Source organism: Tetrahymena thermophila (assembly GCF_000189635.1).
Source record: "Tetrahymena thermophila SB210 genomic scaffold scf_8254607, whole genome shotgun sequence".
Classification (NCBI taxonomy): domain Eukaryota; phylum Ciliophora; class Oligohymenophorea; order Hymenostomatida; family Tetrahymenidae; genus Tetrahymena; species Tetrahymena thermophila.
In genome coordinates, this window is record NW_002476377.1 from 380,668 (window position 1) to 394,333 (window position 13,666).

The following is a 13,666-nucleotide window of genomic DNA, read 5'->3' on the forward strand; positions in this document are numbered from 1 at the left end:
CAATAATCAAATTTGAACTAATCTAAATAAAGTAACAAGTAATAAAAATATTATAAAATTTATCAATAAACTTTTTAATTTACTCTGATAAAATTCATCTACTTCATCCATTAACAAAAAATAGATTTTTTTTATGTAATTTGAAATACAAATAATAAAAAGATTTGATATAATCACTAATATAAGATGTCTATATTATTTATATCAATATTCACTGTTTTTTTCTTCTAATTATTATTATTGCTAATCTTATTAATTTCACTCTAAAATTAAAATAATAAAAAAATCCAAACAAATAATTTATCTTTTATTTAATTTATTCATACTTAAAGACAAATATAATGCTTGATATATTTTGTTATAATAAATAATATTATTTAAAAAAATCTATATATTATAGAAGAGATTTGACTTATAGACATAAGAATAGATTTTTATAAAATTTTGTTAATTATTATATTTTCTTAAATTTATTTAATTTTATAAAATAGTAAATATAAAATTTATAAGTTTTTATCATTAACAATTTGTATTTAAGTTGTTTCAAATACTACTTCATCCATCTTTTTAACTTATTCAAAAATCTTTAGTTTCTTATTAAAATTCTAAAATATCATCTTATAATGGCTCTCCTTTTGTTTCTTTAAAAAATGATATTGTATATATAGCAGGAATAGAAATTATTCCGGTTGCTAATAGAGGGTTTATACCCAATTTTTTAGCTAAGTCAATTACTATTGGAGCCAAAGAAGAACCTGCCACTCCTATAGACATTTGGGCTCCAACTCCTAAAGACCTTACTGTAGTTGGGTATAATTCTTCAACAAATAAAGCTAAAATGCAGAGAGTGCCACAATTAAAAATCCTCACTAAACAGGCTAGAATTGTTTAATTTATGTCAGATTTTACAAACAAAAATAATAAACATAAGAATATGCTAGAAGTGTAAAAAATAAAAGTAAAGAGCTTTCTCTATAATTTATGGGCCACTTAGTTGCATAAAAAATAAGCTATTGCTTCACCAGCTCCAACAACTAAAGTGTTTATATAGAGACTAGACCCAACAGAGCCTAAAGAATACTAAGTCGAATAATAAATCATTTGTGTAAAGAACATTACTAAACAGCTAGCAATAGTTATTAGCCTCAAGCTTTTATACTTAACCAGATCTAAATAAGTATATATCTTCTAAGCTTTACTGCTTTCTAATGGATTAATAAAGCAATCTTGCTCAGTTATAGCTTCTCTTTTATTTACTTTAGCAATTCTATTTAAAGTTGAATACATTTCATTTCTTAATTCTTTTGTTAACAGAAATCTTGGAGACTCGTAAATATAGAGGTAGTTAAGGACAGCTATTACACAAGAAGGAAAAAGTGTAAAATATATAAATATATTACGCCAATTATAAATGTATTTTGCAATTGGAACCAAAAATATTTCAAAAACTGCCCAACTCATTAGTAATAGAGTGGTTCCTCTCTAACGAAATGCTTCACCACTTTATTCATTGACCATAATCAAATTTAAATTATTGCAAGGTACCAAACTAAATCCTAATTAAAAATATTAAATTGATAATTAATTTTGATTTAAAGTAGAATAAAATTCAATTATTTTAATTTATTTACAAAGTAATTTTAAGTTATTTAAGCTAAGAATTAAAAAATATAAAAATAATTTTTCAACTAGAAGTAGTCATACTCGAAAAGTTAAATATAAATCAATTTATTTGAATGTACAATATAGTTACCTGTTATAAAGATCATCAAGATAAGTTGGTAAATATTTTAAGAAAAAGTTATTCCTAAGATTCCCAATGTGTTAAGACTCCAAGCTGCAATCAAGCTTAGCCTTCTACCCTTCCAATCAGCGATAAAGCTAAAAAAAATGTTACCGAAAATAGGACCCCAAAATAAGGCACTTTATGAGACACTTCTAAGGTTCCTATTATCACAATATAATTTATAATCGCTGGTAATAGTATTATAAGGCGAGGAAATTAATTTTTATTCATTGCATCCTCCACTGTCTTCAGTGCAGGATTCTCCATTTGAGCATTAGAACTCTGGATCTGGAAAATAATAAACTGGTCCAACGAATATGAATACAGAAACCATCCATTAAGCAAAAAAAATAAATAGAAGACGCATTTAATAAAATCCATCGTCTCCAACTTAATGCAAGCCTTCTTCAACAAATTTTGATGATATTCTTGTCATATCATCTAATTCCACAAGCAACTTATCATGTGAATTTTTAAAATTTTCTCCCATTTTTGTGGTTAAGAGTTAAAAATAATTAAATCTAGTTTATGTTTAAATTGTTGATTACTAACAAAACTATCTTTTTTATCTAATTTTTTAAATACTTTAATGTGTTTACATAATAAATTAAAATATCTAAAATTATTATTTTCATAATTATCTTAATGAAATTAATAAAAATTATTTCATTTAAAATAATTGAAAAAAAAAAAATTTATTTAATAATATATTAATATATAATTTGCTAAAGAGTTTTGCTAAATCAAAATGCTATTTTAAAATTTTATTCAATTAAATAATTATTTAAGATATTTAATTAAATCAAGAAAAAACTTTTTTTAAAAATAAAATTATCTAATTTAAATTAAAAATTATTCATATGATAAAGTGAAGTGAAAATAAAGCTGTTAAAATATCTAAACACTTATCAGATTCAATAAAATTTAAATACTTTTACTTATCTTTAATTAATATTTCTAACAGATAAGTAAATATTTTATACTAACCAGTTTTTAATTTAGGTTATTTATGTGAGGCTTTTATTAATTTAAACAAAATTTATTAATAAATTTAATTGTTTTAAAGAAAACTAAAAATTCAAATTCTGTAGTTTAATTATCCAGAATAATATTTCCGCTAAAAATATATTACATAATCTCACTTTAATCTTTTTTCATTCTTTGTTGAACAATTTAGCAAAATGATTAAGCTTGCTTAGGTATTTTTGAGATAAAAATGATGTCTTTTTTGCATTTTAAAATTGTTTAGTTAATAAATTATTTGTAATGTTATGTAAGTAAGTAAAAAAATGTGGAGTAATTGTATGATAAATAAGTAAATCAATTAATTTTAATAGTAAATTTGTTTTTATTTTTACTGAAAATGAAAGATTTATTTTGGTGCATTTTAAATCATGGTGCTGACGATTAATTTTTTGTTGTATTTATTATTTTAGATGGTAATCAAAGATAGAAAAATTTGAGCTGATAATTAATAGATGCAAAAATTAGAACTAAGTTAACTAACAAAAATTTAAATAATAAGAAGTTAAAAGAAAAATATATTTTTAGATATTATTCAAAGACAAATAGAATTAAATAATTAAATAGAAGTATATTAGGTATTTTTACAAATTTCCGTAATAGCTAGCAAAGCACTGATAAATATTCTATATTTTACTTTTCATCAGTTGAAAGATTGCTTATAATATTAATAATTAGCACATAAATTGTATACAAAACGCTTTTAGAATGGATTTGAATTTTATTGTTTTTCCTGCTCCTAAGTGTTCTTACTCAGAAGATATAATCAACGGTTAACTGATATTTATACCAAAATATGAAGATAAAGAGAATATTCTGCAAAGAGGGTTATCATAAAATAATCCTTCAACTAGCTCTGATAGTTAAAGCCCTGAAAAAGAATAAGAATTTTCAGCTACTAGAAATAAAAACTTTGGATCTCATACGAAACCAATTAATTATAAAAAAAAATTATCTAAGTAAGCAAATTATTATTCCAACAATCAATCTTTCAACTTTGAAGATGCTTTTTACAACGAAGAATCTTCTCATAGGATTTTTTACTCAACTTCTTCACAGCGATAGTCTAAATATAATTCAAATCAAGCAACAAATACAAATTTAGAGAACTACCCATAAAATTTAGCTTAAGCCTAAAGCAATAATATCCTGATTTAAAAAGTGGATAATGTAAAGAAAGATAAGGACTATATATAAATCATGTAAAAAACAGCAGTACTAGCTAATGAAAAAAAGAATACATAAATATACGAAGATAGTAATAAAAGTTGTCATGAATTGAATTCTTGTGATTTAGAATTAAAGGAGGAAGATGATGAGGATTTTATGTAGAAAGATTGTAATGAATTTGATGAAATGTACTCTAATATCCAGTGCAATATCAAACCAGATTCAATCACTTAATACAGTTTTTCAAAAAATCAATAACAGTAGAATTTACAAATGAATGAAAAATAAATTGATTCTGGATCATCTAAAAATTCAATTCTTCAATAAAAAAATGATGCCAACAATTAATGTCATCCAAAATAAAATCAAAATTAAAATTTTAAAAAAGCTTAAACTATGTTTTCAAAAACAACTTGTAATAGTCCTACAACTAATTCATAGAAACAGTAAACATGTAAATATCTCCCTTGCTTGTATTTGAATTCGGGTAACCACTCACCTAATTATCTTCTATACTTTCATGGAAACGGCGAGGACATTAATCTTTCTTATGATCTTCTTTCCCACATGAAGAATAATTTGGAGGTATATATAAATATCTATCTCTTCTTAATGAATTACAAAATTAAATTATCAAATATTTTAAACCATTATTAGAAGAATTTGTTTTTGGTTTACTTTTTAATATTTTTATTTACTAAAACTTACTGAATTAGAATCAATCAATCATACATAAATATTTTTCCTTATATTGATGAAAGATTTTAATATTTGTTCATATTTTTTTAATTAAAATCTATTTGGTTTTATTCCTTCAATAAGAAGCAAAAAATATTTACAAATCATAAATTAAAAATATTTAAAATTAAAATTTATTATTAGATAAATGTTATTGCAATGGAGTATCCTGGATACGGTATTTATGAGGAGTATGATACTTCTGCCGATAAATCTGAACTAATCCTCAAAGATGCTGAGTATCTCTATGACTATTTGACAAATGTTTTGCATATAGATGAAAAGAAAATTATAGTGTTTGGAAGATCTATTGGGTCAGGGCCTGCTACTCATGTTGCGGCACATAGAAATCCTGGAGCTTTAGTGCTAATGAGTGCATTTACTAGCCTCAGATAAGTTGCTTCAGATTTAGTGGGCAAATTTTTATCTCTTGCACTTAAAGATCGCTTTAATAATCTAGAAAATATAAAAAATGTTACCTGTCCCACTTTCTTAGTCCATGGGCTTATAGATAAACTCATTTCATACAATCATTCTCTAAATCTTTTTTGTATTAATTAAATTAATTAATAATATTCTACTAATTTTTTTTCAAAAAATTTTTTTCCATATAAAATTAATATTAAATTTTAAATTTAATATAGAAAATTGTGGTGGAATTTGTTAAATTAGCATCCCAAAAGAAATGACTCATGTTGAATTTGATTTCTATGAAGATTTTTCTAAACCATTAATCGAGTTTCTTTTAAAAAATAAATTTAATCTATTTAATTACTCTCCTAGATATAATTTTAGTATTCCTCGCTTTTTGTTTACTAATCCTAAAAGTTAAAATAAGATTATAGATCATCAAAATGACCCTTAAAGCTCTCGTTCTTTGAATCAATTTGAACCTTAAAAAATATATAGCTAAAAACTGAGATCAAGTTTTCAGTGATTTAATCAATGATAAAATCACAATTAAAAATTAAAAAAATCAACTAACAAATAAATAAATCATCAAATAAATTAATCAAAATTTGAATTAAAATAGAATTGAAATTAGTTTAATTTAAATTGATTGGAAAAATTTTAATTAAATGCCTTTTTATAATTAAATTTTTATTTAATCTTAACTTTAGATTTTAAATATTCAAGTCAAAAAACAATAAAAAACAAATTAATGTAAATAAATAAATAAATCTATCTATTTTTCAAATGTATATTTGTAACAAATAAATTTATTTCAATCTTGCTGCTTTCAAAATTAATAAACTTATATTTTAAATTAAATTAAGATAAAAGTTTTAAATAAATATAGCATAATCATTATGCAATTACTATGTCCTTTTTTTTCTCATAATATTTCATATCTTTTTTTATCAATTATTTGATGACTTCACTCTAAGCTAATAACATATATTTATTTCACAATATTAATCAATTTCTCTTTAAAATAGTAGAAGTTTTGTTAAAAACATTTATAAAATATTTGAAATTTACAATAAACTATAATATATTTAAAAATAATTCTTCTAAATAATATATTCTAAATAAAAATATCTCATAATTTTTATTACCTCAAATATAAGATCACCTTAATTTGGAATTCATGTTAATTTAGAAACTGACAGTATTTATTTTTTTAATAGATTAAAAATATTTTGCTGTTTTTTTAATTTTCTATTGAATTTATTATTATTATCTTAGGTTTTAATTTAAATTTAATGAAAAAGCAGTTTCTAGAAGTGTTTCTTACTCTGCCTCTCTAAATTCTATTAGAATTCTATTAAATTAATTTCCAAAAAATTATTAATAGATATTTCAAATAAATAAAAAAATAAATAATAAAAAGTGTTAACTTAGCTTTTATAGATTTTTTTACAAGCAAGTATAAAAAAACAAACAAATAAATAAATAGAAAGAAATGTTTCACATAGCTAGGAATTTTTTAAAATTTAAAAAATATTCACAACTATCCTTATTATAAAATGAAGGATACTTATAAAAGCTAATGGTAATTTTATAGCTAGCTATTGATTTAGATTGTTGAATATTTAGATATTTTAGTAAATAAAACAAGGTTGTGGTTATCCGCTTTTGAAGAATAGTCACATACATTTCTTCTACTCAACAGCAAAAATGAAAGATTATTATAAAATTTTAGATGTACCAGAAAATGCTACTTAGGACTAAATAAAAAAATAATTTTACAAGCTTGCTAAGCTTTACCATCCAGATTCTGGAGACAGCAAAGGAGATGATGTAATCATATATTTAAAGAAAGAGATAAATAAATAATTAATAAAATTTTAAATATGTAATTAGGAGAAATTTAAAGAAATCTCTGAGGCTTATAATATTGTAGGAGATGAAGGTAAAAGAATTAAATATGATTCAGATAGGAACCTATATAAGCAGCAATAAGAATAGAATAAACGTCAATACAATTAGTATTAGTCTTCCTAATCAAATTAATACACATATCAGCAATATTAATCTTTTAAAGACCATCAAAAAAGATATCATCAACAATACTAACAATAGTAATAATAATAATACGAAGAATATGAACCCTATAATCCATATACAAGATCGAAATAGCAAAGTGCTTAGGATGATTAAAAATATAAAACATATAAAGATTATCAAGGATTCTAAACTAGAGATTTTGATAGAGGGTAATTTTTCTTTTTTATTCTTTTGAGAAAGAAAGAAAGATTTATAATTCTAGATTGTCAAAAGGGAATTCCTTTTTGATATATCCAAAAAAGAAATGAATTTACCTAATACATGTAATAAAAGCTAATAAATATATTTGAAAATAATAGAAATATGGTAAGAGAAGGTTTTTTTGAAAATATGAAAGATGCACCAGAGTTATGGGTATTGACGTAAGTAAATTTATTTTAAAAAGAGTAGAATTTTATAAATTATTAATGATAAAGAGGTATTATGCTTCTTCTTGTGTTAAGATGGTTTTTCTTGACAACTGTAGAATAAAAATAGAAAAACTATACTGGTGATGAAGACTTTGAGTATGGCTAACCTAGAGGTCGTATTGTCTTAAGTGAAGAAGATATTCAAGGATTAACTCTAGTTAAATTAGAAGAACTTGATGCAACTGGTAAATACTTACTTCCACCAAAAGCTAAAGCCTCTGTTGAAGAATACAGAAGCATTGCAAAATCAATAGATTATGACATTAAAAAGGAAAATTAAAAAAAGAAAAAAAAGGCTTCCGATTTAGGAGTTGAAGATAAGTTTGCTGATGATATTCTTGAAGAAGAAGATTTTGAAGCAAAACTTGAAAAATTACACCAAGAGAGAAAGCAATCGATCCTAGAGTAGGTTATAGAAAAAGCTGAATGGGAATAAGCTGAAAAGGAAAAGAAAGAATAGCAAGTAAAGAAGGCAAAACCTCAAACATACAGAAACGCTTCATCATAGGTAATGTATGAAAAAAGTGCTAACCCTAATTTGTATTCTAACTTCAATTATGCAGATAGATTTTAGAAAAAGAAAACATAGGAAGATAAGCAAAGCAATGAGAAAAAAGATAAATAATTAAACACATTGAATGAGTAGGCTTAATAAGCATTAGATACCCAAATATAAGAAAAAGCATAGCTAAATTAAGCATAAATAGATACAATTTAGTAATTAAATCCTGATTAATTTTAGGTTTTCGGATCCAAGAAGAAAAGCAAAAAATAAAGTGAAAATGATCAAAATATTAAATTAGTCTAGTAAGAAAGTTTAATCAGCACTGAAAGTTCTTAATAACAAGAATTATCTTAAAATTATCAATAAGAAACAGTAAACGAAAGGATTGAATAGAAACAAGATATTTAAATTGAACAATTAATTCATTAAAATGAAAGCTAAAATGTAATATCTGAAAATCTAGATTAAACTCAATCAGTACCTTAACCTTGATTGAAATTACTAATTATGTTCTATGTGTGTCTATAATTTAAGAAATATGGTTTGAGAAAAAAACATAATTTAATAAATATAATTATTAAACTGTAATTATTAGTATATTTTTCATTTAAGAATATTTCAGTGAACACCTTTAACTTCGAAATTTAATCTTTAATTAAAAATTTATTTATACAACTCAACATATGTTGGTTTCAGTTATATATTTCTGGTATGAATATAAAAAGTGAATAAAATAAATCAAATAATTACACCATATTTTAAAAATAATAATCAATCGTAAGTAAATATTCTTTAGTGTTTTTGGCTTTTTATGTTTCTTTTTAATAACTAAAAATTTTGTTTAAAATACAAGTAATGTAATTAAAAATAAAAAATTTTTTATTTAAATATAATAGAAGAAAAAAAATAAATTAGATAAATTAGAATATTTTAATTTAATTTTTTAAGTAGTTTTATCGTTTTTGCTTTTTATGTTTCTTATTAATAACTAAAGATTTAATTTAAAATACAAATATTGTAATTAAAGATAAAAATTCTTCCATTGTTAATTGTAAAAATAAATTAGAATAAAAAGAAAATTTTTATTTGATTTTTTTAAGTAGAAATATATTTTTTATTTTTTCAAATTTTTATTTTTTTATTTTTTTATTTTTGAAAAATGAATAATGAATAATGTATATTTTCATAAAATAAAATTTCTATCTTTGAATGTAAACAAGAATAAAATAATTGGACTTTAATTTACAAATGCTAATAGATTCTAAGTAAATACCCTTCAATTTTTTTGTGTTTGTTTATCTTTGTTAAGCAAAAATTTAATTTATAAGACAAATATTGAAATTAAATATAAAATTATATAACACTTCTTTTGTTGAGCTTTAACAGAAAGAAAAATAAAATAGATTAATTAGAATATTTTACTATTAAAACTTACTAACTTTAAGTATATATTTGACTATTTAATATGTTTCTTTTTGGAAAATAAAAACCTAGCAGTTAATTTTTATTAAATAAAATATTTTTTTATGAATTTAAAAAGGAAAAAAGGTAAATTAGTTTCATTACAACCTTTCCATTTAAATAGTAATAAAATTTAATCAAAAGACATTGATTATTATTGAATTTTTATACTTCTTTTGAAGTGGTAAATTATTAAAAATAAAAACATTTTAAGATGAAAAAATCATTTTTTTATTTTTATATTCTTACAAAATTTAATTCATTTTTTTTACTTTACTTTTTTTTATCTTACAGTTAATTTTATTTTGACAAATTTTTATGAAATTAAGAATAAATTAATTTAGAATTTATTTACTATTCCTACAAATTTTTTGCTATTTACATCACTAAAAGTATAAGAATTCGTTTTAGTGAATTAAGAGAAATATATGAAATTTGATTTAAAGTATTGTGGGAAATTATAAATAAATAAATAAAATAAAAAAATTTGATGAGTATTGAGATAAAATTTTATTTAGATGTAGATTAAAAGATGAATAAAAATTATATTTAACATACAAAATATAGATTGTAATAAAATAGTATTATATTATAACAAAATAGCTATAAAATAAAGATATTATATGGTTAATATTATTATTTTAATCATTATCATATTATCATGATAATTTGTACTTTTCATTCATTTTAACCTATTTTTTTGGCTTATTACTTTTTATTTAAATCAAGCATTTGTTTAGGTTGAAATTTTAAAACTATATTACTGATTTAACTATTTTATTCTTGAGAACAATCTAAATGAGAAAAATGTTACTAAAAGTTGTTTTAAGATGATTCATCATATATATTGCTGTTTGGGTTTTAATCTTGCTATACTGATTATTGTAGAATTTAAACTACAGATGAGACTTGTTATTACATTTTTTACTCCATAACACAAGCGATAGTGGACTAGTCAGCATCCTAATATTACTATAACTGAGGATTAAAATTATTAGAAGATGGCATGTAGCTTTACTCAATTTAGTTGTTTCTTATTTGATCAAATATTTTGTTTGTAAATTAGGTTTTTTATAATAGAATACTGCTGTTCTGATATATAAAAAATGAAAATTCGACCTATTCTTCATAACAATTAATGTCCATATAATTATATGGCGATGTTTTATCAAGTATCTTTTAGTTTACTTTTAAACCAAGTTAGGTTGGCTTTAATGAGGTTTAAGACTGCCATAAGTAATTTGGGTTATTTAAGTCTCTTTCAACTCTAAGGGAATCTTTGACAAGGAAAAGTTCTTGCTTGGAGTAATTTAGCTCTGTGCTGTTGATCACTTTGATTTAAATAAGATTTGATTATTCATCACTTCCCTATATTAAATCAATTTTAAGCTGTACATATTTTTGGGTTGGTTTTGATTTTTTTAAAAACTCTAAAGCGTTCTCTAATAAATTGATAATGACTTAGTTTATTCTTTACTAGTCATTATAAGTTTCAATAACACCCTTGAAATCTTCAAATTTGTTGTATCCACTATCATTTGTGATAGGATTTTAATTTTCTGATAAAATCAAAGATTTTTTAGGGAGCTCGCTGTTATTTTGCTTTTCATTTATATTCGAACATGAAAAAAGATTTAATTTGCCTGAGATAATGTCTGAAGGGAACTACAAAAAATCTTATTAATTTGGTGATAAACATTCATTTTATTTATTTTTTTACTAGCCAATTAATATGGAAAATTAAATACCTTCAGAGCTAAAAATAGGTGAAAAAATAGAGGAAATGTATTTGAGAAGATTGTTAAACTAAAATGGAATGTATTTCGCTTTCAGCTTAAGGTCTTATTTAAGCGATATTAGATCTTATAGATTTCTTAAATGATTTAAGTGCAGAAAACTGAATGCTTAAAAAAGTACAGGATTTTTACATGAAATAACTGATTAGAACTTTTGAGCAATTCTGAGGAAATGCTCTAAGTATAGATTTTCTTTAATCTTAGATTACCTACTAATATTTACTACTTATTATTTTAAACCTTCGTCAATACTTATTGAGCATACTGGCTAACTAGTATAATAAAATACGATTTTGACTAATACCTCTTACTTTACATTATTTTTCATAATAAAGGCTTTAAATTCTTCAACATTGTATTTTTCTTTTTTTTATTAATCTTCTTCTTCTTTCTCTTGTTATTTTTATTTAATTTCCTTTTTTTCCTTATTGGATTTGGAATTTGGGGATTTATTAAAAAAAGATTATCTTTTATTAAGTTTTTAAAAATTTAAGCCATCATTTTCTTTATTATTATTTGATTAATCTGTGGGTGAATAATCTTTTTACCTACTACATGTAAAATTCACTCCAGTTAAATTGCAAGAATCTTTAGCTTATTTAAGATCATTTGGTTACAACGTATTAGATTGATCAATTTATTACGAGTTTTCTTCACTTATGTTAAATAATTTCGTTGTTGGTGTTTGAGACCTATTATTTGATTTCAAAATTGTACTTTTTTAAATCATAGTCTTAAAGCGATAGTAAATGAATCTCTCCAAAGTATCTGAAAATCCATTTTAGAAAGAAAATCTTTTATTCTTTGTTTGATTAGAATTTTTCAATACACTTATTCTAGTTACAGAAGTAGTACTTTAATTATTATTTAGACTGTCTTTCTAAATTGTAGTATTTCTTAAAAACTAAGTCAAGCTTTGGTCATCTTTGATATCATAGTCTGTTTAGGCTACCCTGTTTACAAGTTTATTTTAAATTTAGTCATTAGCAGTATCATATTTAACCATTATAACACTTGAAGGTAATACATCGCGTACAAATTAACTCCACTCTTTCTCATTTTCCTGTAGAATAAAAACCTCTCTCTAGTACTTTTCATTTGTATATTTCATCCATATTAAAAAGCACATCGAAAAGAATAATAGCCCATGGAAAGAATTTAGCTATCCTGGAAAAAATACGGCTGAGTAGGAGAAATTTTGAAAAAATATTACTGCAGATGTGAGCAAAAAATTACTTCCAATCGATAAAATAAAGTGGAACATGTATTGCGAACCTTTAGTTTATATTATTAAATCAATTTAATTTTTGAGTTTTCATTATAAAGAATTAGGCATGAAATAATAACAAAAAAAGCATATTATATTTGATTAATAATTCTACCTGCGAATATAAACATCATGTTGTTTTGTTAGCCTTATGCTCCTATATTTTTGTTGGTAATCAATATAAAACCTATATTTAGGACAACAAACCCCGCATTGTATACTGCTGTTACTATATTGAATGAGTTTTTATAATATCTTACTATCAACAAGCTTGAAGATGATGTAACTATACACCAAATGAATCCCAAATATTATAAATTTCCAGTAAAATAAGTAAATAGAGAACAAGGTAGAGAAATCAGTAGTAACACTTTGCACCAAGCTGAGAATATGGTATTATAAAAAGGAAAAGCAACTTTATTAAAATATTATTCTTCCAAAGATTTGTTTACAAACTATAAAGTATATTTATTCATTTATTTATTTAGTGTCTTTACTTTTTTTTATTAAATAAACAATTATTTTTTATATTTATGTAAAATTTTGTTTTGATTTCTAATTTTTACTAATTGACAAAGATTATTTTTTTTAAGACTAAGCTATATCACTTCCTAAAAAACTAATTTTTAATATATTTACCAGAAATTTATGGCTTAAGTTATTTATAAATTAATTTTTAGAAAAATACTTCAACTTGTATTTTTTAAAAATCTTAACTAACGCACAAAATTAAATGCTATTTTTTTACTTTTTCTTATAATTAATGTTTTCAAGAAAAATAAAATCTCCTTTTTTAAAATTAAAGAGTAATTAATTAATAAAATACAGAAATTTTATTTTTATAATTTTTTAAAGTAATTTATTATTAAAAAATATTATAAAAAACGAAAGAAATTGTATTTATTGACAGACTTTCTTTTTTATTTATTTAAAAGTTAAAATAACCAATCAATAAGCTTTATTTATTTCAATAAGATTAATTTTTTTTAATTAGATAGT

The 13,666-nt window shown here is 22.4% G+C and overlaps 4 protein-coding genes across 4 annotated transcripts; 2 read left to right on the forward strand and 2 right to left on the reverse strand. All coding sequences in view use genetic code 6, as the record gives it.

The window, feature by feature from the left end:
* Nucleotides 1-576: 576 nt before the first annotated feature.
* TTHERM_00437690 (MFS transporter) lies at nucleotides 577-2,276 on the reverse strand (the record flags this gene model as incomplete). The annotated part of the gene is made up of 2 exons (XM_001017765.2): nucleotides 577-1,556; nucleotides 1,754-2,276. 2 exons carry the CDS (start codon nucleotides 2,274-2,276, stop codon nucleotides 577-579), a joined length of 1,503 nt encoding a protein of 500 aa, XP_001017765.2.
* A 1,241-nt stretch (nucleotides 2,277-3,517) lies between these two features.
* Nucleotides 3,518-5,654, forward strand: TTHERM_00437680 (alpha/beta superfamily hydrolase; the record flags this gene model as incomplete). The annotated part of the gene is made up of 3 exons (XM_001017764.2): nucleotides 3,518-4,564; nucleotides 4,862-5,267; nucleotides 5,362-5,654. 3 exons carry the CDS (start codon nucleotides 3,518-3,520, stop codon nucleotides 5,652-5,654), a joined length of 1,746 nt encoding a protein of 581 aa, XP_001017764.2.
* An 891-nt stretch (nucleotides 5,655-6,545) lies between these two features.
* TTHERM_00437670 (DnaJ domain protein) lies at nucleotides 6,546-8,635 on the forward strand (the record flags this gene model as incomplete). Its single annotated transcript, XM_001017763.2, has 5 exons — nucleotides 6,546-6,713; nucleotides 6,767-6,961; nucleotides 7,025-7,377; nucleotides 7,528-7,590; nucleotides 7,645-8,635. The coding sequence occupies exons 1-5, from the start codon at nucleotides 6,624-6,626 to the stop codon at nucleotides 8,633-8,635; spliced, it is 1,692 nt and encodes a 563-aa protein (XP_001017763.2). The 5' UTR covers nucleotides 6,546-6,623.
* Nucleotides 8,636-10,282: 1,647 nt separating this feature from the next.
* Nucleotides 10,283-13,218, reverse strand: TTHERM_00437660 (transmembrane protein, putative; the record flags this gene model as incomplete). The annotated part of the gene is made up of 2 exons (XM_001017762.2): nucleotides 12,783-13,218; nucleotides 10,283-12,675 (listed from the first exon to the last, which is right to left on the reverse strand). The coding sequence occupies exons 1-2, from the start codon at nucleotides 13,141-13,143 to the stop codon at nucleotides 10,283-10,285; spliced, it is 2,754 nt and encodes a 917-aa protein (XP_001017762.2). The 5' UTR covers nucleotides 13,144-13,218.
* Between the last annotated feature and the right edge of the window lie 448 nt (nucleotides 13,219-13,666).